Source organism: Melanaphis sacchari, unplaced genomic scaffold (assembly GCF_002803265.2).
Source record: "Melanaphis sacchari strain LSU unplaced genomic scaffold, SCAv2.0 Contig134_pilon_pilon, whole genome shotgun sequence".
Taxonomy (NCBI): Eukaryota; Metazoa; Arthropoda; class Insecta; order Hemiptera; family Aphididae; genus Melanaphis; species Melanaphis sacchari.
This window is the reverse complement of record NW_020270560.1, coordinates 130,472-155,673: the sequence shown is the minus strand read 5'-3', so window position 1 is coordinate 155,673 and position 25,202 is coordinate 130,472. Positions and strand designations below refer to the sequence as shown.

General features: G+C 29.9%; 1 protein-coding gene across 2 annotated transcripts; it reads left to right on the top strand.

Annotated features, from left to right (window-relative positions):
• Positions 1-7,976: 7,976 nt before the first annotated feature.
• LOC112591485 (protein MON2 homolog) lies at positions 7,977-22,726 on the top strand. 2 transcript variants are annotated; one of them, XM_025335333.1, is made up of 27 exons: positions 7,977-8,572; positions 8,670-8,843; positions 8,960-9,142; positions 9,241-9,606; positions 9,696-9,821; positions 10,589-10,891; positions 11,074-11,347; positions 11,431-11,587; positions 12,462-12,824; positions 12,924-13,318; positions 13,402-13,538; positions 13,645-14,001; positions 14,065-14,277; positions 14,745-14,920; positions 15,064-15,226; positions 16,013-16,262; positions 16,377-16,498; positions 16,576-16,773; positions 16,870-17,004; positions 17,106-17,551; positions 17,921-18,440; positions 18,526-18,663; positions 19,209-19,534; positions 19,649-19,884; positions 20,031-20,382; positions 20,779-20,858; positions 21,342-22,726. In XM_025335333.1, exons 1-27 carry the CDS (start codon positions 8,423-8,425, stop codon positions 21,524-21,526), a joined length of 6,525 nt encoding a protein of 2,174 aa, XP_025191118.1. In that variant the 5' UTR covers positions 7,977-8,422; the 3' UTR covers positions 21,527-22,726. The 2 variants fall into 2 exon arrangements, with proteins under 2 accessions (XP_025191118.1, XP_025191117.1); XM_025335332.1 differs by having other exon boundaries at positions 11,428-11,587.
• Positions 22,727-25,202: the final 2,476 nt, after the last annotated feature.

Genomic DNA, 25,202 nt, shown 5'->3' with positions numbered 1-25,202 from the left:
CATTCCAAAATCCCGATATCATTATGATTATAATAATAATTCCAACACAGCAGAAATATATTATTAGCATTTAACATAACATTATAATATACCCAAAGAATATTATTATTAAATATATTATATTATTTTTATTTTTTATCGACATAATAATATTGTAATACGCCCAGTTGTAACGTGATGCAGTTCACACGTGTAATATTAAGTGTAATAAATATTATACGTTGTTTATACATTTTTTAAACTTTGTCAAAAATAAACATAACAATATTTAGAAATGTATTTAACTGTATTTAATTTAAGAATAAGTGTTAAATTGTTGTTTAACGACCAAATAGTGTGTCTGTAAACAGAGGACAAACGAAATGAAAATACCACATTTTGGTTATCATAAACAATAAAACTTTGTTTAGTGTATTATAAGTTCTTAATATTTTTGAATTTGGCAAAAGAAAAACATTATAGATAAAGACGAAAATATTTTCGTATATCTACTCATAAACGTTTATAAAAACGTTATATACTTACAAAATCAAATTCCGAAAAATGTTTGCTCACTAAGGTGAATAATAGTATGCCTGTTGACTGTGACAATAATAAATTTTCCGAATTCATTTTATAAACATCGCAAAAGAAATATTTTCATAAAATGTGAAATATTCTTTCGTAGAAATTCCAAACAATTTTATTTTAATGTTTGGTAAAGGTAAATATTTTAATTATTATGAAGAACAATTTAGCTATCAAAATAGCATAAGATATTTATTTTAATCGTTTATTCCTTAACTATTTTAACTAATATTATTTTACTTTGAAGTATTATAGTTTTCTATAATATACAAAATCAAAATAATATAATATTAATTTCTTAGTATAATATGATATTAAAATCTAAATTAATTATCATTTAAATTTATGTGCTTAGGTTTATTTATCTAAAAATAATTTTCATAATAAAACCACAAGAAAAATAATATTGACATTTATTGAGTTTTAGATTATTTTTTAATTCATCGAATAAAATATTTTTAACGATCAATGTATATTATTTTACTTAGATCACTAATAATATATGAATAAATCGTGTTAAATTTTAATGATCACTCACAAAATTGCTTGTGTAAAAATATGAAATTTTAAACATTAGATTCTTAGCTATATTAATAATAATATTATTATTTTTAATTTTACAAATTCAAATAAATCTTACAATAATTTATTTCTGATAATTTTATTAGCTACATAAATTAATTATGCTGAGAAACCTTACGATGTATCGAAATCGTATGTTTGCTGTCTATAATATATTATGTACATTTAATAACAATAAGGAATAACAAGTGAAATATCTCGTTTTAAAATCATATTTTTGTGTCAATGAATCAGAATTGAGTCTCAAGACCAAATTTAATTAATTGAACGTTTGAAAATTAACTGCGACAATGTCGAATATTAATATATCAATACAGTGTTTGTATTTCTAAGTATAATTGAAATAATTAATGAAAATTCAGTAGTCTTACTATTTAATAATAATTTTATTGATTGACGTTTAATTTAATTTTTTTAAAGTTTAAAATTACTACATTTCAATAGAGTATAATGTGTGTGTTTTTGTATAAATTATAAGTTTCTATGACTATTAAGTAACTTTAATAAGTCATTGACATAAATAGACCATTTTTTAAGAAGGGGACTTAAAACCCCGTATTTTTATTAAAATAAACATAGGTCATAAATTCTAACACTATTTCTGTGATAAAATATTACACTGTTTAGTCATATTATTCTCTTGCCACTTAAATTTTATACGGGATAAATCAATTCTTATCGCCTATTATATATTACTAACTATAAATAGAATACTTAGTACTTACCATGAAAACTAAATTTTAAATAATTTTTCAATAGTGTTCATTGGGTTTTTTTTTTTTTTTAATTGTAAGAAACAGTGGCTGTTTTAGTTTTATTAGTTTCTTATTACGATTGAGATACGTAACGGTATCGTCGGTATCTTTATATTACTTACGATCATATACCTGCAAGGGCACAATATTAGTTAGAGCCCTAATCTACATATTTAAATTATTTTAAAGTACTCGAAGTAATAAAAAGAGCATGAGTAATAATGTCATGAACCTTGCGGGGCTCTAGTATTTTGGGAGCCAACTGTACGTACCTAAGACTTCACCTGCATTAATCTGAGCTTGTATATTACATAAAATAACAAATAGAGATTTGAATGAATTTTTTTAATTTATTATTTCGCTGTTTCTTGAATAAAAGTAACCGCAAAATATTTCAATTTGTATCATTATTTAGAGCTGAGCATTTTTAATTTAAAATATATTTTATATTTGACTAAGAAAATCAATTTTATAATATCATATTTTTTTTTATTAAAAAATGAACTTTTAATAGCAAATATAAAATAATTATAGCGATAGCTAATACAAGTGTTTTTTAGATTAAATTACCGAAAAATATTAGTGAAATAAAATTCAATATTTCATCACAAATTAAGTATAAAATAAAATCAATTTTTCTTTCTGTATTAAATTATTTGGGTTTCTGTTTGTTTTCTATTTAAAGGTTGTTTTTTTTTTTTAACTGGTTAATGTAAATTATTATGTTATTGAATATTGTTTATGAAAAAGCAATATCTGATATGTCAAAAAATATTTATTATTATTTTTTTTTTCAAACACACAAAAGTATATGAATAAACAATTAATTTTATTTCTTACACGTCTAATTTTTTTAAAGAAAGTTTATAAAATGATTTTTTATTATTTGATTATGTTATTATTTTGGAGACTAAATTTTTAGGTATACATTATTTTGTCAACGAGTTATGAGGTATCTATTCTATTGAAAATTTAGAAAATAAACTATACTGCGAAATCGAAGTATTCTCAATTATTTTTTTATATTATAATAATTATGAATACATTTTTTTTTTTTTTATATACTTTTATAATTGTATAGCAAGTTTTTAATATTTTATAAAGTAGCTTTTAAAATTTAAAAAATTTTAATTAAATTAAATTAAATTGATTGATTATGTTTATAATTGTAATATAAATATTTCAAATTATGTATAAACAATTAAATCAAAGGTGAACATTCCTATCTAATTAATATTAAATTATTATTTGACATAGTTTATTAAAAAATATTTATATGATATATTTATTATAAGTATATTACATTAAAATATAATAAATAATGTAATGGATTTTTGTTCAAACATTATATCATAATATATTATTAAAAATATTATTTGAATAATAAACGAGCAACTTTTAGAATTGAAAAAAGTTAAAACAGTATACAAATAAAAATAAGAAAAATAAATAATAAAAGTAATATAAATATAAAACTAAACTTGTTTAGTATTATTACATAATATTTGTTTTAGAAATATTGAGTTCAACTTCGTAATTGTGGATTTCAAATGAACAAACTTAGAAATAGAAAAGCTTAGTCTTATATCTGGAATTTTGTCCGGAAATAATTTTCCAGACAGTATCTATTAGCTAGAGGAAATATCTTTATTAGGTACTTTATAAGATACGGCAAATTACCCAGAATATATTTGGTGAAACATAATGGTGTATATTGTATGAATATAGGTATTTAAAAGTAAGTTATAATAGATGAATATTTCATCAGCCCAAATTGATAATTTTTACTATAAAAAAAACATATAACTTAAATCCTAATTATAAAAACAAATGTAATAGTTTATATTTCTTGTTTTTACGTATAACTACATAATCATAGACTTTGAATTTACAAACTTTAGTAAAAACAAATCGTATCTATAGAAGCTAGTCTAATAGTAATATCATAAATAAAAAACTTAACTAGAGAGAAGGTATACAGTACTTCAAGAAAATCAAATTATTGCTGAAACAGAATGGCGTATTTTCAAAAATAAGTCAAAATATGTTTGCTTCTTACTTACAAAAATTTTCGATTCCGATCACACTAACGAATCCAATTTTGCCACTTACTCTATTCCAACTCAAATACTCAAAACTCGCCATACATACTTAGTAGGGAGAGAATATAGACAATAAAGAGATACTAGAAATACTTGGAGTACAGATTTTAAACATGAATGAATGCGGTGTGTTTTGACATACAACAAACTGGCTAAAAAAAATATATAGAAACAATATCAAAACTTCCGTTACAATTAAATTATATTCTACTACATTATTTATTACAACTATTACAACAACCAGGGATCTAATACGAAAACAAAGGACCTATACGAATAATAACGTTGAAAATTGAAATGGATTTAACCGCATATCTTAACTAACACAAATACAACGCACATCGGGAATATATACATTTTATATTTTTATGTAACGTGTGTAATCTGGTACCTAAATAATAAACTTCATATTATAAGTTCGATATCTAAAGCAGACGCGCGCTCGGGATTTTTTTCCTCTTAAGTAAAACATTTACAAAATAAGCAGATGACAGCATATCTGAGAAGTAGTATATTTTAAACTTTATGGAAATTAATATGTACTCATTGTTATTTTACATTAAAAAACAGACGATAATATTATAAAAACTAATAAAAAAAAAAAATACATAATTAAAATGTTCCTTGACGTGAAGTATATCTATGTTATAATAAGAAATACTTGAATTATACAAGCCCTTTAATTAATAATTATAGATGTATTATATATTATAAACTCGTAAACTTATATTTTACTTATTCATATCTTCTTTATTTTATACGACAGATCAACACAACTTTTTTCTTAAATCAAGCAAACTATACAATAATAGTTTAATAAGCATGGGTGCTAAATGAATAATAATAACTAAGATAATATATTATGTACATTTTATAAAAGAATTTCCAGTAACAGTACTCCGTTAAATAAACATAAAATATTATTATATAGACGCTAAAATTACTTAACTACAATAAATTTCATTTAAAAATACTATCTAAACTTACAATTAAATATCAGATTATTTTTTTATAGATTTTACTAAAATGGGTTATAGTTTGAAAAAAACATTGCGGTCTTGAAAATTGATTAACATATTTACTTTAATTTACTATCATTAAAAATTATGATAGTATAATAGACACTTATTATTTAGTAGCTACTATTTATATTATTTTTACTGTAGGTATTTAATGTGTCTATATATATATATGATATACATATTTTAATATTTTATATATTTAGGTACTTCATACTTATTATTTGTACATAAAATAATAACTGATAATTATTGTAAGTTATAACATAACTATCAAATAACTATGACCCAATTACCTATGTAAGTTAATTTTGAATAAATCACCAGGGTCGAGATATATATGTAGAATTCAACAATGGATAATTATTTTATCATTGAATTATACCCAGATTATATGTATGCACTTTACAAGATCTATAATATAAGTAATTGGTATAATGTCTACCTTGTTAGTAACATACAAACAGGTATACAATGTATACATTATATTATTTGCTCGTTAAATTATAAGATATTCCATTCTTTGCAAATTTATCTTTTGCATCATTATAAATTATAATAGCCAATAAGTATGTATAATAAAATAGATAAATCAATAAGTTAAATCAAAATTTAATCTTAATTTATTTTTTTATCATTTAACATAACAACTATTTTTAAACTAAAGTATATTTTAATAATAGAACTCATCAAATAATTAAAAATTAATATTATGGTTATCTTATTTAACTCTAGGTTTACCGACTTTATACAAATTAAACGTTTCTATTTTTTATATAAATTACGAATATTTATATTAGTCAGAAATAAATAAATTCATTTATAGACATGATATAAAACAAGTAAAAACTAGTAGGTATAGTCATTCACGCAAATCTAATAACATTAATACAGATCTTTATAACATATTTAAATATCACTCTTCATTACTATAAGAGAGATAAATTTACTTTCTGAAATGTACGTTACAAATATGTATGTTATGCTAACGACAATATTGTATTTCTCATAACATCACTTATCAAAATCACTTTTAATAAGGTATATAAATTAATACCTAAACCGGTATGTAACGAAAAAAATCATGTTTATAAAAAAACCTAGTAATAAGTTTTTAGCAATAATCAATCTAAAGAACATTATAATAATTAAGACGAATTTAACTACTCTCATTACAAGCACACTAGACAATTCTCGAAATAAATCTTTTACTTATAAAAAATCTGACTAACAATACAACTTTTATAATATACATTAAAAGTTTCACCAAGTTGTAAAATAATGTACGTACAAATTGCTACAAATATTTTCCAAAAAATATATATTATTTGAAAACAAATTAATTTATATCACGTAGAAAGAAGTTATATTCATTACATCTGATGAAGACAAAAAAAATCGACTAACCTTAGCAGAAGAAGCGATAATAGGGTTAAATGAAACCTACGAAGGCTATGCAACCAGAAATATACTCATTCCTGGGAAAAACGATTACAAAGCGCCGATTTTCTTGATTTTATTCCGAAATAAACTATTAACAATACAATTTAAAAGAAATGTAGAATACGCAAAAGCGTTAATTAGAAAATGAATAGAATATTTCTTTGTAAAAACAAATAATGTGGAAAATAAGAATATTATTACAAATTCAAAACATAAGCAACTAGAAAAACTACTAGAATATAAGTAATACTTACCAGTTACCAATCGTACTATATAGATATTATATTATTATAATGTTTATCTTTATATTAATAATAACTTATTTAATTAATTAAAGCAATTTATCAAAATACTAGGTATATAACCAACACGGAAAACGAAAAATATACACTATTAATTAAAAGATAGGTAACAAAATATAAATCGTTGTTAAATTCACGACAGCAACTCGCGTTTAAAAAAAACCAAACATTCGATTACTTTATTACAAATGAACGTACCTAATAATATTTTATTATTATTTATTAGTTATAACGTCAAGTCACTAAATAGTTAATAGATTTATTCCAGTACTTATCTTTAATATGAATAATATGACACATGATAATTAACGAGTTATCCAATAGGTAACATAATTTAAAATCACCGTGTTCTCGCGTTTAGTAAAGTTTAGGTACCAACCTATTTGAGAACATATTGATAATAATTAGGTAATAACTGAAGAATTAACTGACAAAACTTTTAAAAATTATATAGATAATATTGTTATTTGTTATATTATTTTCTTTTAATAACCTTTAAGATCAATAATAGTTATTAAATTTATTTTAAGTTGTATTTAAACAGATAAATAGGCAATAAAACAAATATACCAACAAAACTATTTTTTTTTTTTATATGCCCATCTGATTAACTTTTTTTTATTTTCATGTTGACATAATTTATTTATTTTAAACTTTATAGGAGTAACTAAATTTTAATTTTACCATTCTTTTAACATAATTTATGCAAAAATCAACAAAAAATGTATTTAAATATTATAAACTAATACATCATATTATCATACTTATATTACAATAGTTTTCATTTATATGAAGATAATGAATTTCATTTTGTAACTATAATTTATTCATGTCATGATTTGATTTTAAGTACCTACGAGTAAACCAAATTATTAAACTACCTAAATGTGTAATTATAAAGTTAGAAGTTAGAACTAATGTCTAATTAAATAATATCATGTAAGTAATAGCAAAATATAAAAATTTGGTTTTTATTTACATGGTTTTTTTTTTCAACCTTGCATAAATATTGATACGTATTATTAATTATTATTATTTAATAACAGGTAAGTAAATAAGAACGTAAACCATGTTTTTTTTTTTTTTTTTGTTGTATTGTTACCTAATTTGTTATCACGACGCCTGCGACCACTACTACCACGATCGCTATCAATGTGCAGTGGTGCTACAGCGACAGTTGACCACGATTATACTCCAGGAGCGGCGGCGGCGACAAGTCGACAACGTCAATATTAATGCCACCGCCACCGCAGATTACAGATTACCTACGGTTTTTTTTCTTTTCTATCATTGTTATCGCTGTCGCCGTTGTCAGTGAACAGCGGACGGAAACAAACTTTCGGTGAACGATCCTACTACGTGCGTGCGAGTCTACGTCCAGCATTTTACTGCGATTTTATTTCTCTCGTAGGCGCTTACCGTTTTACGAGTGTGATCGGCAACATTCTCGTTTACACGGTACCCAGCAGTGGGTCGGTTGTGTAGACAGGCGCCATTGTCGTGTCTCGCGCCACCGACCAGGACAGCCGATCGTTGGTAGGCGGTCCCCCTCGCCTGGAGTGAGTGAGAAATTCGTACACACTGTTGGAAAAGGTTAGATTAGTTAGGTTCGACGAGAGGGAACGGTCGGCCTCGCACGGCCACCGACCGCCATGGCTCACCGTCGTCCGGCCGGCGGCACGTCTTCGCCGTCGTCGTCCGTCACCGACAACGAAAATGCCATCAGACTACTGGAATCGTTGCAGAACGACTTCAAGAGCTTGTCCATGGAGACGAAGAAGAAATATCCTCAGATCAAAGAGGTATGTCCAATCTACACGACCGTTGTTCGTGTGTACAGTCGTGCTGTGGTTGTTTGCGCTACGTTCTGATGATAATGTTATGATGTATCCGTTACAGGCGTCTGAAGAGGCTATTGTCAAACTGAGAAACTCAGCGGCTGTTGCAGCTGATCACTTGCAACAGCAACAACAACAACCACACCATCATCATCATCAAATTTATTATGTCGTCAATCAGATACTATATCCTGTTGTGCAAGGGTGTGAGACTAAGGAGCCAAAAATTGTCAAGGTCTGTACAGTATTGATGTTAGCTAGTTGTATTTATCAACCATTTATTACCTAATTTTTTTTTTTTACTAAACTTTTTATGCTTTGTTTCTTATATAATATTTCAAAATGATATAGATGTGTTTGGGAACCATACAAAAACTTATCACACACCGAGCAGTCGATCAAAAAGGTGCTCGTTACATTACTGATACCTTGTGGATGCTAATGGAGTCAGGGACTGAACATGTAAAAGTATTACAGAGTGTCACTCTTTTATTGACCACCGACTGTGTGGTGCGCGGTGAAACTCTAGCTAGGGTAAATATAATTATCTAACAAGATTTAATGCTAAATATTATATACCTGCATACTAAATTTTTGTTAATTAATTATTATTGCTGTGTGTATTTTTACAGAATTTGGTCTTGTGTTTCCGTCTACATTTTACCAAAGACTCACAAGCTGTCATCAACACAGCCGGTGCTACTGTACGTCAGCTTGTAGCTCTAGTATTTGAACGTGTTATGCATGAAGATGAACAGCTCGAACAGCAACTTAAAGACTATAATGAAGATGATAATGGGGATGCACAGCAACAAAGAAATGGTATAGACTCCTCTGCTCCTCTACAAGACCACAAGCAGCAGCAAAATAATAGAACCCAACCATTGCCACAACTTCATCATCATCAGTATAATGGTAGCAATGTAAGTGGAAATGAAAATATTTCTGCTGTGTCTTCATTGGCCCCATGTGCAGCAGATGCATATCATATGTTCCAGGTATATTTTAGTTATATAACAAATGTTACCTAAATTTTTTTTTAATTTTCTGTTTGCTATAATTTATATTTAATTTTGTATTTTCACAGGATCTTGTGCGATTGGTGAACACTGATCGTCCATATTGGCTCGTGGGAATGACTGAAATGACGAGAACGTTTGGTCTAGAATTACTGGAGTCTGTGCTTTCTGATTTTCAGCCTGTATTTTATAAAGTAATTAATTGTTATATTCATTTCAAATGTTGTCTTTAGTTATAGAAGTAGTACAATCAACATTCTTTAAAATTTAAATAACTAAATAATTGCATTTAGGTATACTTAGAAAATTTAATTTTAATTTTTTTATATTTAAAATATCTTCAAAATGTTTCCAAGTTTAAATTATGCTATTTAAATAAGAGTCATTTTATTAACTAAAAAAAGTTCTATTATAATATTTTAACATCTCTAAATTGAATTCTATTATATTTTTCCATTTAATTGTTATTTTAATATTTTAAAATTGTTGATAGCTTAAATTGTATTTCTACTTTTTATTTTCAAATAAAACTAATTTTTATACTTATTTTTACATAATTTATTGATATATACTAATATAGTATAATATAATGTAAATGAATAAATTAAAATTTAAAAATTGCTCACTATATTTTTCTAAATAATGTAAATTATTCTAGATTTTAATGTGACATTTTAAATGAAACAATTTTAATATTTAACTATATTATTTCAAAATTTTAATTCATAATATTATGTAATATTTAATTGTAAAAATAATAAAAAACAATAAACGTAAAAAGTGTTCTCCTTAAAAGATTCTGGATTAAAATATGATTGTGTAAGATGAGTAATAAACAATAGGTTTATTTAGTGTTAAAATAATAAATATCTGTAAACACAATATCTAGCAAGTTATTAGTTGTTAATATTGTGTTGTGAATAGATAGAGAATGTTTAAAGTATATCTATTTTTTTTTTAGCACATGGAGTTTAGATACCTATTAAAAGAACGTGTTTGTGCATTAGTCATTAAGTTATTTTCACCCAATGTTAAGCACCATAGTGGAAATAGCAGTGCCAGGAGGAGTACGATTACCAATACTGGAACTGGCGCTTCATCTGTTTCTGGCAATAATAACTCTTCAGTAATGATGATGGGTGTTACTGGTGGTGCTGGTAGTCCTACTTCAAATCACCGTGGTGATGATAGGCCACATTATGCTATTACAGTACGACTGTTACGTCTCGTCTCTATACTGGTTCGCAAATACCATAAGCTACTGGTGTGTATACATTTCATTAATCGTTAACATACAATGGAATTACTTAACTAGTTAAATTTGAAAAATTATTTTAACATCGAAAATTTTAACTGTGATCTTTAATGATGAAGATTGTCATCAACCATTTTTTTTTTTGAAAAATAAAGTAATATAATTATGCATTTGTTTGTTATTCTTATTAGATTACTGAGTGTGAGATATTCTTATCATTGATTGTCAAGTTTTTGGATGCTGACAAGCCTGCATGGCAACGATCTGTTGCTTTAGAGGTGTTACATCGGCTGGTTGTTGAACCTGGCCTATTAGCTGCATTTTGTGCATGTTATGATCTCAAATTACATAGCACTAAGATATTTCGTGATATTATTGACTCATTAGCTGGATACGTGCAATCATTATTTAATCCTCCTATGGTGGTATCAGGTGGCACTTCTATGAATAATGCTGCAATGATGGGTATGTAATTGTAATTTTATTTATCAAAACTTACATAAATAATGCTAATAATAATATTAAATACAATTTTATATATATAGCAGCAACTGCAAATGCAGCACTCCAAGGACAGTCACCAACTGTATTGGCTGGCATGCCAGTTGGGCCCGGTGTGTCACCACTACCCGGTTTTTTTGGACGAGGTGGTGTATGGCTTCCAGTAGTGATCCAGTTACCTACTGGTCAAGCAAAATCTATCTAGTGAGTAGCATATATAATCAACTAATTTATGACATCAAGAAACTACTAATATAATTTTAGTAAAAGATATTGATAGATTTAAAAAAAATTTGACTGGTATTTTTAGCATCTCTTTTTTTTTAATCTTGAAAGCTACTTTACATTGACTCGTACATAATTTTATTTTGACTCACAAAAATAAAGTTAACTTGTATTTAATACTATACAAAATGTGTTAACTGTTTTATTGGTCCTTTTTATGTTTATTGTGTGTAACATTTAATGAAAACTTTTTTCAAAAGTTCTCTTGTATTTTCCAATGAACCATAACAAGTATTCTGTTTTTATTTTATCATTGTTATAGGTAAATTTATTATTTCATATATTATCAGCCATTGTCAGTTTGATAAATATATATTATTCTATTTAAATTTAATATTCCTTCTAATAAATTTTTATTTTCTCCAGATAATAGAAATGATATGACGTTGAATGAAATATATAAATAGAAATTTGATTCAATATTTTAAATTGTATCTATTTTTTCTAAATATTGTATAGCTTAATGATGTAAAAATAAATCAAACATATATACTTTTATCAAATTTACTTCTTGTGTTTTCATATGAATTGTAAATATTCAGTTAAAATACAAATTTAACTAATATAAGTTGTTTAATTTTTCTATTTGACTTCTTACTTTATAATTTAAAAAGAAAGAAAAATAACTATTATCATTAAATTAAACTTAGCTTGATGAATTAAATTAATTAATTGCTCAGCTTTGCATTATATAGTATTTGATTTCTGTGTAAATGATCTTTTTGTTGTCCACTTTAATTGTCAAAATGTGTTGATTAATTTATTAAAATTTGTTGTTTGTTCTTTTAAATAGCTTGGAAATGAATGATAAACATGATGAACCACCACAGGTGGCTGATGGATATGGTGTATCTGTGGCGTATGCCTGCCTAGTAGACACAGTTCGTGCTATTCAAATTGAAGTGCGCCCTGATATACATCAATCTGTTGTATTTCCGCCTTCTACCACTGCAGTATCATCTAATGTTGGGGAAGATGGCCATAGTCACCAACGACATACTGATGGTGTTACCCAAAAGAACCCTCCAGAAGATGACAATGGCAATGATGAACAAAGTCAAAAAACTGAAGTTAAGATATCTCCTTTACATGAACAGTTAATAAATAGTAGCTGGTGTGGACTACTAACAACATTTTGCCCACTTATTGAGTCATGGTGTGTATTAATTCTATTCTTTAATTGTTATTAAGTAATTTAATCATTTAATGTTCTGTGTGTCTTTGTCATTAACTAATTTGTATTATTCTGTTATAGTACTGACGAAGGTATCACAGAAAATATGCTAAAAGCAATGCAAGCATACATTGGTCTATGTGGTCTGTTGGATATGCGAGGGCCACGTGACGCCTTCATTACAGCTGTATGCCGTGCGTGCTTACCACCACATTACAACTTGACAGTATTTAATGGAGCAGTCAATACTTGTTGTGTAAGCCAATCATCAATGTCATCATCGTCGCCAGCAGTGCAATATGCCACTTCTGCGACGATGTATGATGACCATCACCAACAATATAGCAGCACAACTGGAGGTGGGTATGGCCCAGAATCAGCTGATTACAAGCAACAACAGCAAGTCATAGTAGCAGTGGGAACTCCATTGGCCACTCCTTCATCTGTTTTGCAGACCATGTCATCGTCACCATCAAGTAATACTATTTATATTTATATACCATACACAATTTTTTTAGTTAAAATTTATATTATTGATTTTGTTTATTGAACATTGTAGATACCTCACTACAGAATCATGGGCCTGTCATGCTTACAGCTAAGAATCTGCAGTGCATGCGTGCTCTGTTAGTACTAGCACATTGCCATGGTTCCATCCTGGGATCATCTTGGCATTTGGTGTTAACCACTCTGCAGGTATTGAATCATTTATTTCTATTTTTATTAAATTATAAGTAACTATATAAAGTTATAAACAATTTTATTTATTTATTTATTATTATTATTATTTTTTTTTTTGCAGCATCTTGTCTGGATATTGGGCTTAAAACCATCAACAGGTGGTAGTCTCAAAGCAGGAAATAGTACTGCTACATCTGTGCCAAATAGACATACAAGTGTAACAAATTCTGCCACTACTGCAGATGGTACAGTCGTTGGCTCATTATCATCGTCCACTTCTTCAGTATCAGCAACTTCATCTTCAAATGTTGCTGTCATAACAACGGCTGTTATGGCTGCTGACTTGCCTGTTCTTTCAACTATGCTTAGTCGACTCTTTGAGTCCAGTCGTTATTTAGATGATGTCGCTCTCCACCATTTAATTGATGCGCTGTGCAAGTTATCACATGAAGCCATGGAGTTGGCCTATTGCAATCGGGTAATTTTTATTTACTATAATTTATTTATGTGTATTAATTAAATTTTTCTGTATATCTTGTAGGAACCATCACTGTTTGCTGTTGCTAAACTTTTGGAAACTGGGTTAGTTAATCTTTCACGTATTGACATACTTTGGAGACCTGTGACCAATCACTTATTGGATGTATGCCAGCATCCACACATAAGAATGCGTGAATGGGGTGTTGAAGCTATAACATACTTGGTGAAAGCGGCTTTACAGTATAAATATCAGCCTCCACTGAAAGATAATCAAGTTAGTTTAGTATTTAAAATTTACTACCTTTACCTAAATCATCACTCATTGGTACATTAATTATATTATGATGAAATAATACACTTTACTTCACATGATAACTTATCAATTATGATAGTTACATCACTAAACTTTCTGCATCATATTCTTATTAAATTACAAATTATTTTTAAAAACAAATATTATTTTTTTACTTGTTACAATATTAAACACAACTCGTGATATAACAAAAATCTCAATAAAACAAACAAAATTGTCGTTCTCTTGAAAATATCTTGAAATATAATATAAATAACAGTGTGACATACTTTTATATAACAATTTTCTTTCTTAGTCTATTGTAATTTGCTATGTCACAAGGTGACTGCATATAATACTTATATTGAAAAACAAAAATACACATATTATTCACTGTGGAAGTTCATGTTGTAATAACTATTTCTGATTGATACATATTTTAATAACAGAAACTCCAAATATTGTTATTAAGTCCATTATCACAATTATCATTAAATATGAATGGTGATGTCAGACAACGGCAATTGGAATGCGTATTGCAAGTACTGCATGGATCAGGACAAACTTTGTCGCATGGTTGGCCATTAGTATTGAACATAGTTGGTGCTGTATCTGATCGTCATGGGTAATGTTTTATTATTCAATTACAATATACTATATTTTTATAAGTTTTACAAAATATTATTAGATTATTATTATTTATTATGATATATATATTAAAATTAATGACTGTAGAATTTTACTAAATAATAATGATAATTTTTTTAGAGAAAACCTGATAAGGATAGCATTCCAGTGTTTAGAACTGGTACTCACTGATTTTTTGCCACTGATGCCATGCAAATGCTTACCATTGTGTCTGGAAACCACAGCAAAGTTTGGAATGCAAACACGTGACTTGAACATATCATTGACAGCTTTAGGATTAATGGTAATTATTTATTTTTGTTTAAAAAATTACTCGTTTTAATAAAATAACCTTTATGAATACATTATTCCGGTAAAGTGAAGACTGTCCGTACTATTCGTAAATTACGAGAGAAATTTTTTTGTCATATCTTGGGCTGAGTAGGTAAAGCAAATATTTTGATAAAATAAAGATTATAGATAATTGTGATGAAATATTTGCAGTAATATATATTTTAGAAATTTTAGCACCACATAAAAATGTTTATGTCATCTAAATCTTTAAAATATCTATATATAAGTAAATATTAATATAATTTATGTAAATACAACACCAGAAAAATACTTTGAAATTCTAAATGTCACCTAAAATTAAATATATAATTAATTAAAAGTTATTTAATAAATAATTTTTATTTTAGATTAGTATCATTTAATTTTTGCTTTAGAATTATAATCTTTTTCATTAAGCTATTTGAAGTGATGGCTGGGTTGTACCAACATCATCAGCTTGAGATTTAGCAATTCAAATAATTTATCCATAGTTCACCTGTTATTGTATGAATTTATATTTATGGTGAATTATCTATTCATTACACGGTTTATAAGGTAAATGTTTACACTACATGATTAATTTGTATACACCAGTTTTGGACTTAATTTTGTGTATCATATTCGGTTAATTTGAACTTTGGACACAGACAACCACCTCTTCTTCTCCATAGCTTTTAAACTATTAGTATAGTAGTAGTTGTACTTTGAAATATTGAAATATTTACCAAAAACAAATGTTTTTTTTATGCATTTACAGTGGAACGTTGCTGATTATTTCAAAGATAATAAAGACAAACTCCTCTGTAACAATAGTGGAGGTGATAACAATATGAAACAAGGAGCTAGTGGTGAAGCATTGACTGATGGTAACACACTAGATGCAACAATGTCAGGAATCACGTTGAATGATCCTCAAGAACTAGTATATCCCGATTTTCCAGGTGTCACTACGCTTGCGGAAATGTCCGAGTTTGATAAGTTGTGGATGTGCTTGTTCACCAAACTGGGTGAGTATATAAACATAACATTTATCTTTGATATTTTAGTTATCATTTGTTAAAATTTTTCACATAAAATATTCATCAAAAATATTATTTTTGTCATTCTAATGTGTGTTTCAGGGGAATTGTGTATCGATCCTAGACCTGCTGTTAGGAAGTCAGCCGGACAAACGTTGTTATCAACGATTTCGGCACATGCAAACTTATTGACTCCGTCGTCGTGGAATGCTGTCCTGTGGCAGGTAATACATTTTATTCATTTTATTTGTTGCTTATATTTATTGTGCGGACTTGTGATAATATTTTGGTCGTTTTATAGGTACTGTTTCCGTTAATGAATAAAGTACAATTGCTCTGCGAGTCGGCCAGTGATTCTACGTGCAACACGGTTGCGGCTTCAGATGGTACAAGTGGCAGTAGTGGAGGTGGAAGTGGTGGAAGTGGATCGGCTGGTGGTGGTACAATCCTGATACACCATTCCCGGAATACTGATCAGAAGCAATGGGCAGAAACGCAGGTTAGATTGAATATTTTATTTTGATTTATTAAGATCAATGAAGATGTATGAACGATATTTCTAATTTGTATGTTCTATTTTGTATTAAAAATTCAGGTGTCTACGTTGTATGGTCTAGCCAGGGTGTTTAACGCAGAGAAATACTCAATGACTATGAGTGGAGATTTTGTCAAAGCGTGGACTTTGCTGTTGGAGTATATGGAAAAAGCGGCTTTGAATAGAAATGTTGAGGTTTGTATATTAAATGTAGTGCAGTAGATATTTATTTGATTATCGATTGATTCTTTCGAAAAACGTTCGTTGTATACTCATTTATAGGTTATTTTTTTTAGGTATCTCTGGCAGGGTTACGTTCGTTGCATGAACTCTTGATGGTCTACAGCAACTCCAATAACGTCGGTGATTGTACGAATATGGCGCCAAACGATAAAAATGCAACACCTGTTGATCAGTTGCCGCGAGAAGAATGGCAAAGTAAAAACGGAGTTGTGCCACCGCCGTCTTCCTTGGTGGAAAATGAAATTTGGACTTGTACGTGGACTGTGTGGATGCGAATCGCAACGGCTGCTACCGAAACGACGGTTGTCGAAAGTCCCACTAACCCGTCGCCGACAACAATTACCACCAGTGGGTCGTTAACGGCCGGAGCAGAAGATCGCCGTCGTCGCGAGTATCAGCAGCCACAACAACAGCACCATCAGTCTCTGCAACACAAGCAGAAATTTTTAACTGCCCTGTTGCAAATATTCCCATTAATATTTACGCGCATCAAAACCAGGTATGTTACACTGAGTGCTATGATATATCTATTTTATCCATTAGGTTAGGTACATTTATACCTTTAAATACTTAGTGTTTATCTTTATTCATTTTTTATTTTGTGTCTATCTTCACAAGTTTAGCCTTTAATGGTGCCTGGTGGTAACATTTTTAATTTATTTGTATGTTGCATTTGTTGCAACTTTATGATATAACATTGATTTTCGTTAGCAAAGGGTTTATTTATTATTTTTATTATACTTATATTATGTATAAAAGTCAAAATAAATTTTCGATAATTACCTATTTATTTTCTCTGAAACTGTGTTTTTAGAAGCCATTTTTTTGTACATTTTTTCACACTGTTCTCACATCATTGTATTTTAAGGTTCACCGACAAAGATCTAAATGATCTTTTCCGAGTATTGGACGCGGCAGCTGCTGTTGACGGATCAGCGGCAGTGGTTCTGTCTGATCACCATCATCAATACTATCACCATCAACAGCAACAACAGAATTACTACGGTGGTAGCTACAGTCAACAACAGTTGACCCGATTGCAGGATGAGATTTTACAGTGTCTGGAAACGTTAGAACGGGAAACATTGATTTTCGACGACGACGAATTTAACGGTGCAGGACCTTCGTCATCTATTGCTGCTGATAATACGCCAGTACGTAGTGACAGTAATAACACAGACAAGAAGAACTCAATGACGTCGACAGAGCAACAACAGCAGCGGAGTCAATTGGTCCAAAGATTTCTGTGTCCTCTCTTCGATCAACTACTGAAGTTCTGCCGTTTTGTGTGCCCTCCGCTACCGCCTTCTGTATCCAACACCAGTGTCGATCGACAGCAATTGACAAACGGTGTAGCGACGGTCGACCACTTTCATCATCACAATAAGGTACATATATCTGCGTATATATATGTAATATATATTATGTATATATTATTTTTATTATCATTTTTTTTATCCTTATTTAATACAGTTCGCAGCGGCGGTAGCTGTCGATTCGAATTACGTAGCGTTTGGTGAGAAAGCAGTGCTCATGATTGTTGATTTATATGGAATGACGGCAGCCGAAACATGCGTGGTTAAAGGCGAGATTTTGAGACGAATCATTGAGGTAAATTGTAGTTGAGCAGTGTGTACGGTGAAACATGATTTATTTGATTACACCATGCTTAAAAAATTATAAAATTAAAACAATCTGAATTCCTTATAGACAGTGTCGTACGAAAATCTGTTACTCACCACGCAACTGTCTCTATAACATTCTTCAATTCTTGTATTATATTTTAAATGCATTATTTTAGTATGTATTCTTATTATTTACGAGTACATGAAACAATTACATCTTAATACAACAAACAACTATTTTTATATAATTCTATACCATAATTTAATTTATCTAATTAGTAATTTTACAATCATTATCATTTAAATGTAGGTACATGACTCCAAAGAATTATTTTTCATTTTATTTTGATAGATCTTAAATAAGATTTTTACTTTTATCAAAATAATTGCTGCGTTTTTGAATTATTTGTATTGATTTTAATAGCTGTCATTTTTAAGTTTTTTTTCGATATTACGTAAAGCTATAATTAATATCTTTTTGAAATTTAAATTTTCAAGAATAGGTAATAATTTCGCTCATTCCGTACACAGGTGTTTTCTGTGCCTCTTGCCGGCCGATACTCCTCTTATCCGACGCCCGCTCCGTCATTCCATTACCACATGGATGTTACTTCCTTATCGTCAGGAAGCACGCAGCAACAGCAACAGCAACACGTTCAACAACAACAACAGCAGCATCTTATGTTAGTGCGGCGACGTCAGCAACAGCAACAAAATACATGGAAATTATTGGTGGTCGGCCTAATGAATGTGCTGTCAGTGGGCGTTCCGCTGGCTCGGGACTGTCCTGGAGACGATTATATCTCTATCTGGTCACCGCTTGGTTCCGTTCTAGAAGACATATTGTTCCCAAAAAAATTCGTATACACGTGGTTATTGTTACGCACACATGAAAAATATTGTATTTTGTTATTCGTACTTAATTCTTTATTGCTATTTTTTTTTTTTTTTTGCTCCGTCGTAATGTGCAGCTTACCTCCAGCGTCCGCGATGTTAAAAAGCAACAAACTGGTGGACGACAACGACGAAAACGATTCCGTGATAATCGACTGTCAGCTTGTGGAGTTCTTGAAGGACGAAATACTATCACAGTCAAGCAACGTGCCTAGAGAGTTCATCATGCGAGTGGTGGTGTTGCTGAACAGAGGTTCGGTGTTATCCACCACCACCGCGTCGACATTGCCCAATTATCCTTACGGCGGTGGTGGTACGTGTTTTTGTTGGAAATACATGAAAAATAAATAAATAAATAAATAGATGTTGTAGTTCGACGATATCTTTGACACGCCGTTTGCTTCGACGGTCTTGTTTACGTGTACTAATCGGTGTTATTGATGGGTGTTGTTATAACAGGGTATGATACGATGATGATGGTGGATTGCCGCGACGGAGGCGTCTCTGGCGGTGTCGTCACAGGCTCCGGCGTCAGCGGTTTCTCGCCGCCATCCCTCTTAAGAGAACAGTTCGCCAAAGTGTGTTTTGAAACACTATTACAGTTTTCATTAGTAGATGGCCTATCATCGTCACCACCTCCGCCGACGGATACTGCAGCGGCAACGGTGAACAGTGCCGGTAGCGAATCCAACGCCGACGCCGAACTGATTACTGGTAAACTCGCTGTTACGGCGTTACTACACAGATTCCAGGAGGTTGTTGAGAAGTTCTGTCACGACCAGAGTTTGACTGGAAAGTGTCCGTTGCCCAGGTCATATATAATAAATTTAAATTACATCCCTCGGAATGTTTGTCTTCGTTGCGTTTCATTTAAAACTTTAAAACTTATATCATCATTATACCTGAATATTTAACTAAAATTAATTATTCGTCTTTTATAATATCATCATTAATTATCTAGCTAATTTAATTGATTAACTCTAGTTCGTAAAAAACACAAAAATAAAAATAAACATTTTCATCTTATATAGAATGCAAAACTCTATTTATATTTTAATAGTAATAGTTTCTTGATATTGGTATAATGCTTTAAAATCGTATTTAAAAAATTCTTATAAGAAAATGGACGTAGACAAACTGTATTTTTTTTCTTGTTTTCTATTTAATATCTAAAAATATTAATAAGTATGTATTTTATTTTGTGTAGATATCGCATGTCGGAAATATCATTTGTCCTGAAAGCAATCGCTACACTCATCGTGTCATTGAAAAAAACTCCCGACAAAGGTAAGAACCATTAAGAAACCTTTTTACAATTAAAAAATAACAAACAAATAAAAATGTAATGTAATATAAAGCGAGCAAAGCAATGGTATGACGATGTGTCGATAATTTTTTTTAATCCTTATGTTTGTCCGAGCCCCATCGTTATCACTCAGTTTTATTAAAATTCTATTATTGCGTTAGTCGAAACGGTAAATTATTATTAATCTTAGCTTACCGATTGATTGCTGGATCAATATCGCTGAAAGAAAACCAAGCGACGATATCGTACAATCGTGTTTGAAAGGGCAAATGCCCACTCAGCTGCTCTACCCCCCCCCCATCCTTAACCTTCACCATGACAACTACCGGCCTTTCCGTCTCATACCGCCAACTCGCATTATATAATAATTATGTACCGTCGTCGCGCGCGCGTTTTGAAATAAACATCAAACGTGCACTAACCACTTAGATTTTTTTGTTAATTTTTCATTTTTACATCGATAGTCAGCAAAGCCGTGTGGGACCAGTTGGTCAGACTTTACCCGTGCCTCGTGCGGTGCGTACCGCACACTCAACAATGTTGTTCGTCACCTCAGGTCACGGACTCGCTGACCGAAGCTCTACTCCAGTACGGTGACCTGTTACTCAAGGCGCCGCCATCGACCGCCGATGACGCTCAACAACAATAACTCCAAACAGTCGACGGCATCGGCCGCCGCTCGGAGACATTCCTGCTCTCGCCGCTTCTCGCACGCCTTCGTCATTTATAAACGTTTTTATTATTACTATTATTGTTTTTCTTCGTTAGGTATAATTATTAATATTATTATTATTATCATTATTATTATTGTTTTCTCTTCTTCTGTGTCGAATCCTTCACCGCTGCTGCCGATCACAAATTGCGCGTTTTCGTTTCTTGGAATGATTTATACTTCTTTGTACCTATAACTATCGTCATTATTATTAATATTAATATTATTTCACGATCACCTTTGTTATTGTCACTGGAGTGTTGTTGATTTAATCGATGCCCGATAATTTAACCCGATGCAGTTGTTTGTACCTATCCTTTATCACACCTCGTGCGGGTTGGCACGGTTACGATTATCTATATCGTTGAGTACCGTCGTCCGTCATTATTATTATTTTTATTATTATTATTATTATTTTATTCATATCGTTATCGTTATAATACTGTGCGCCGTATACGTGTTTACACGACAAACGGATATGAATAATTAGCCGTGGGCGCGTAAAAGATACCTTTTGAACGACGAGCTTATATTACGATGTATAGTATATACGAATACGACGACGGTCGAGATCGTCTGGCCGGCGCCCTAAATGATATGCCGAACGAAAAATTAGACAGTACAGTGTAACACGCCGCGGCGGTGGTGGCCATATTATTATTATTATTATTATTATTATTATTATTATTATTATTATTGTATTATTATTGTTTTGTGTAGCGACGAAGGCGATATTTTTGTCATTTCCGTCCTCGTCAACGATTTTTGGACATTTGTATTTACGATATTTATAATATTTATACTGCGGGAGGACTCCAGATGATAGTCTATTTTTTATTTTTATCGTAATACTTAAATGCACGTTAATACGGTTATGTATTTGTGTACAATTTTTTCTATAATATTATGATACAATAAATTATTACGTCGTGTGTGTAGTATTTACTATCGACTATGTATATGTATAGATACTGCTCTCACCGCCAAACGCGATAATAACTATATTATTATATACTTTGTACAACTACATATATAATATAAGGTTAAACATGATTGTTGTAGAAAATATTGACATTTTACTACTATTATTTTGTATTGCATTACGTAATTTCTGTACGTGTAAATATAATAAAACAAAACGTGATTATTTATGTTCTAATTGTAATTATTATTTAAGCCATCCATGTCATATACTGATTTTACCATTTTCTAAATAATGGTCTCATTTGTTTTATCAATCCCGCGTTGTAGCGGTCTTTCTCTGGTTGGGAGAGAGGTGTTTAATTGAGCGTCCTATAGTTTTCCCAAAATGTCCATAGTTGCCCAAATTCTAAAAAAAGAGAGATTTGGTCAGAAAAAAATATTATTCATTGAAAAATTGAAAAACGATAGCATACCACCATTCTACTAGTCAATATTGTATTACGATAGAAATTGGTAGGTATGTTAAATAAGTATCACATTCGTTAGATTATAATTATTTTTAGTAGGTACCTAAAGTACAGACAACAATTTTGTTTGCGATTAATTGTAGTTAATTATACTGACGATTGTATTCGATTGGCGGATATTATTAAGTACGAATCCTGCGTATTAAATCTGATAGCCAAATCAAAGTATAATAAAAATCAAGGTGGATATATCCACCTTGATCAAAATAAAGAGGTAGAACACTCCGTGTATACCAGCTATATCGTTTCCGATCGATAATGAAATTATTAGCGTTGACTCGCCGTCGGCCCGTCGGCGTAGGTATATCCACAGCCTTCGAGCGCGAGGCATAGATGTGTATTGCCAAACTTTCGTCGCAGATACACCTCCGTGTAACCGGGACGAAATAAGAAGACTACGGTCGTGGTCAATAGTCAAAACAGCTTTTTCAAGCACCGCAGCACTTCGCAACTTCTTTCTAGAGCGTGCGTAACGGTGTCGTAGTCGACAGTTAGGCCCGGGTCTACCCACTTTTATTTGAAAAATATTTTTGTGATATTTTATCGAGCGTATCCGTCTATAATCAATACGTTCATATTATTATGTACATCCTTTCATCGAAGGTTTGGTTAGGTTTTCATCGAAACGGCTGAATGTATAAATTGTAACGATATTGTTCAATATTTTATTTTATCGGGTTATCGCGGTTTACCGCGTCATACGACGGTTGCTTACATCAACTCGGTTAACCGTCGCCCTTTGCCAACGACCGTACACGTTGAACACTCCAATTCTTGTCCGATTACAGATGTTGAGCAACGTCTGGCGTAGTTAGTACTTGGATGGGTGACCGTTTGGGAACACTACGTACCGCTGGCTTTTTTTTTTATTCAACACTCATGCATATAATATGATATAATTACAAATTATCTCCTACTGAGGTATTTTGATATTTATTCATTTAATATTATTACTGTCTTTTTTTTTTTTTTTATTGAGACACGTCTGTTGTAGTAAATACTATTTATTTTGATAATATTATTAACGTTCCGACAATTACAGACATTACGGTGGTATTTACAATTAAATAACTATATCATTTACAATTATAACAGATTATTATTATATATAGATGAATGATAAACCAGATTGTGATTGAGTAGGTATATTATAGTTATCTATGTATAGCCTAACTTAACCTAAGGCCCAAACCACACTTCAATGCGCTTATAATAAGCCTAAATTTTTACTCACTTAATAAATAATTATTTTAAAAACTAAATACTCGGCTGATAGTAATACGTGAAAAGTACGGTGTATATAACGATCGTATATGTATTATACATAATATCGACAACATCGAAATATACTAATCTAATAATTAGACTCTTGACGAAAAGATACAGGTCTTCGTGAATAATTATTTTAATTAAAACAACATAATTAAAAATAACTGTTACTTTTCATTTAAATATCGTAATTTGTTAAAAAAAAACTTACGAGAAACGATGTGATAAAGTAAATTTTCAAACCTTAGATTTTTTTTTTGTTAGTTTTTAGTTTTTACTACCATATCACATCCTATAAAAAGTTTAAGTTTTAAGTACCTACCTATTTCACTGTCTAAAAAAAGTGACGTAAGATTAAAAAAATACACATAATAATATTACTGTTTATCAAAACAAATATTATAGAAACATCAAACAAATACAACGAAAAGTTATTTAAAATCTCAATACTTATTACTTATTAGTTTATGACAAGCAATATTATAGAATAAATAATCATATCTGATAGATAAATTGCATTTACTGTAAATATACGGCGTTGATCTTGTCAATTTTCCATTGATATGACAAGTTATAATATTAATAATATTAGATACATGGCTGAATTAATTTATTAAAACGTTAACGACTTAATGCAATGATTGACTCTAATATTTAATGATAAAAAAAAAAAAAATGTTTAAGAATATAGGTCATAGAAATGTTATTTAGGTATATAATATTCATACTGTATTTTTCGTAAAATATTCTATTGCAGTCGACTGCGAAGTCAAAAGGATCGGTGTTTAACAATCATAATTATGAATCCATTAAATTATAAATATTTACTTTTATGTCTTTATGTTAATCTCCTAATAATTAAACCTATAACTCGACGAAAACATGGAATCGAA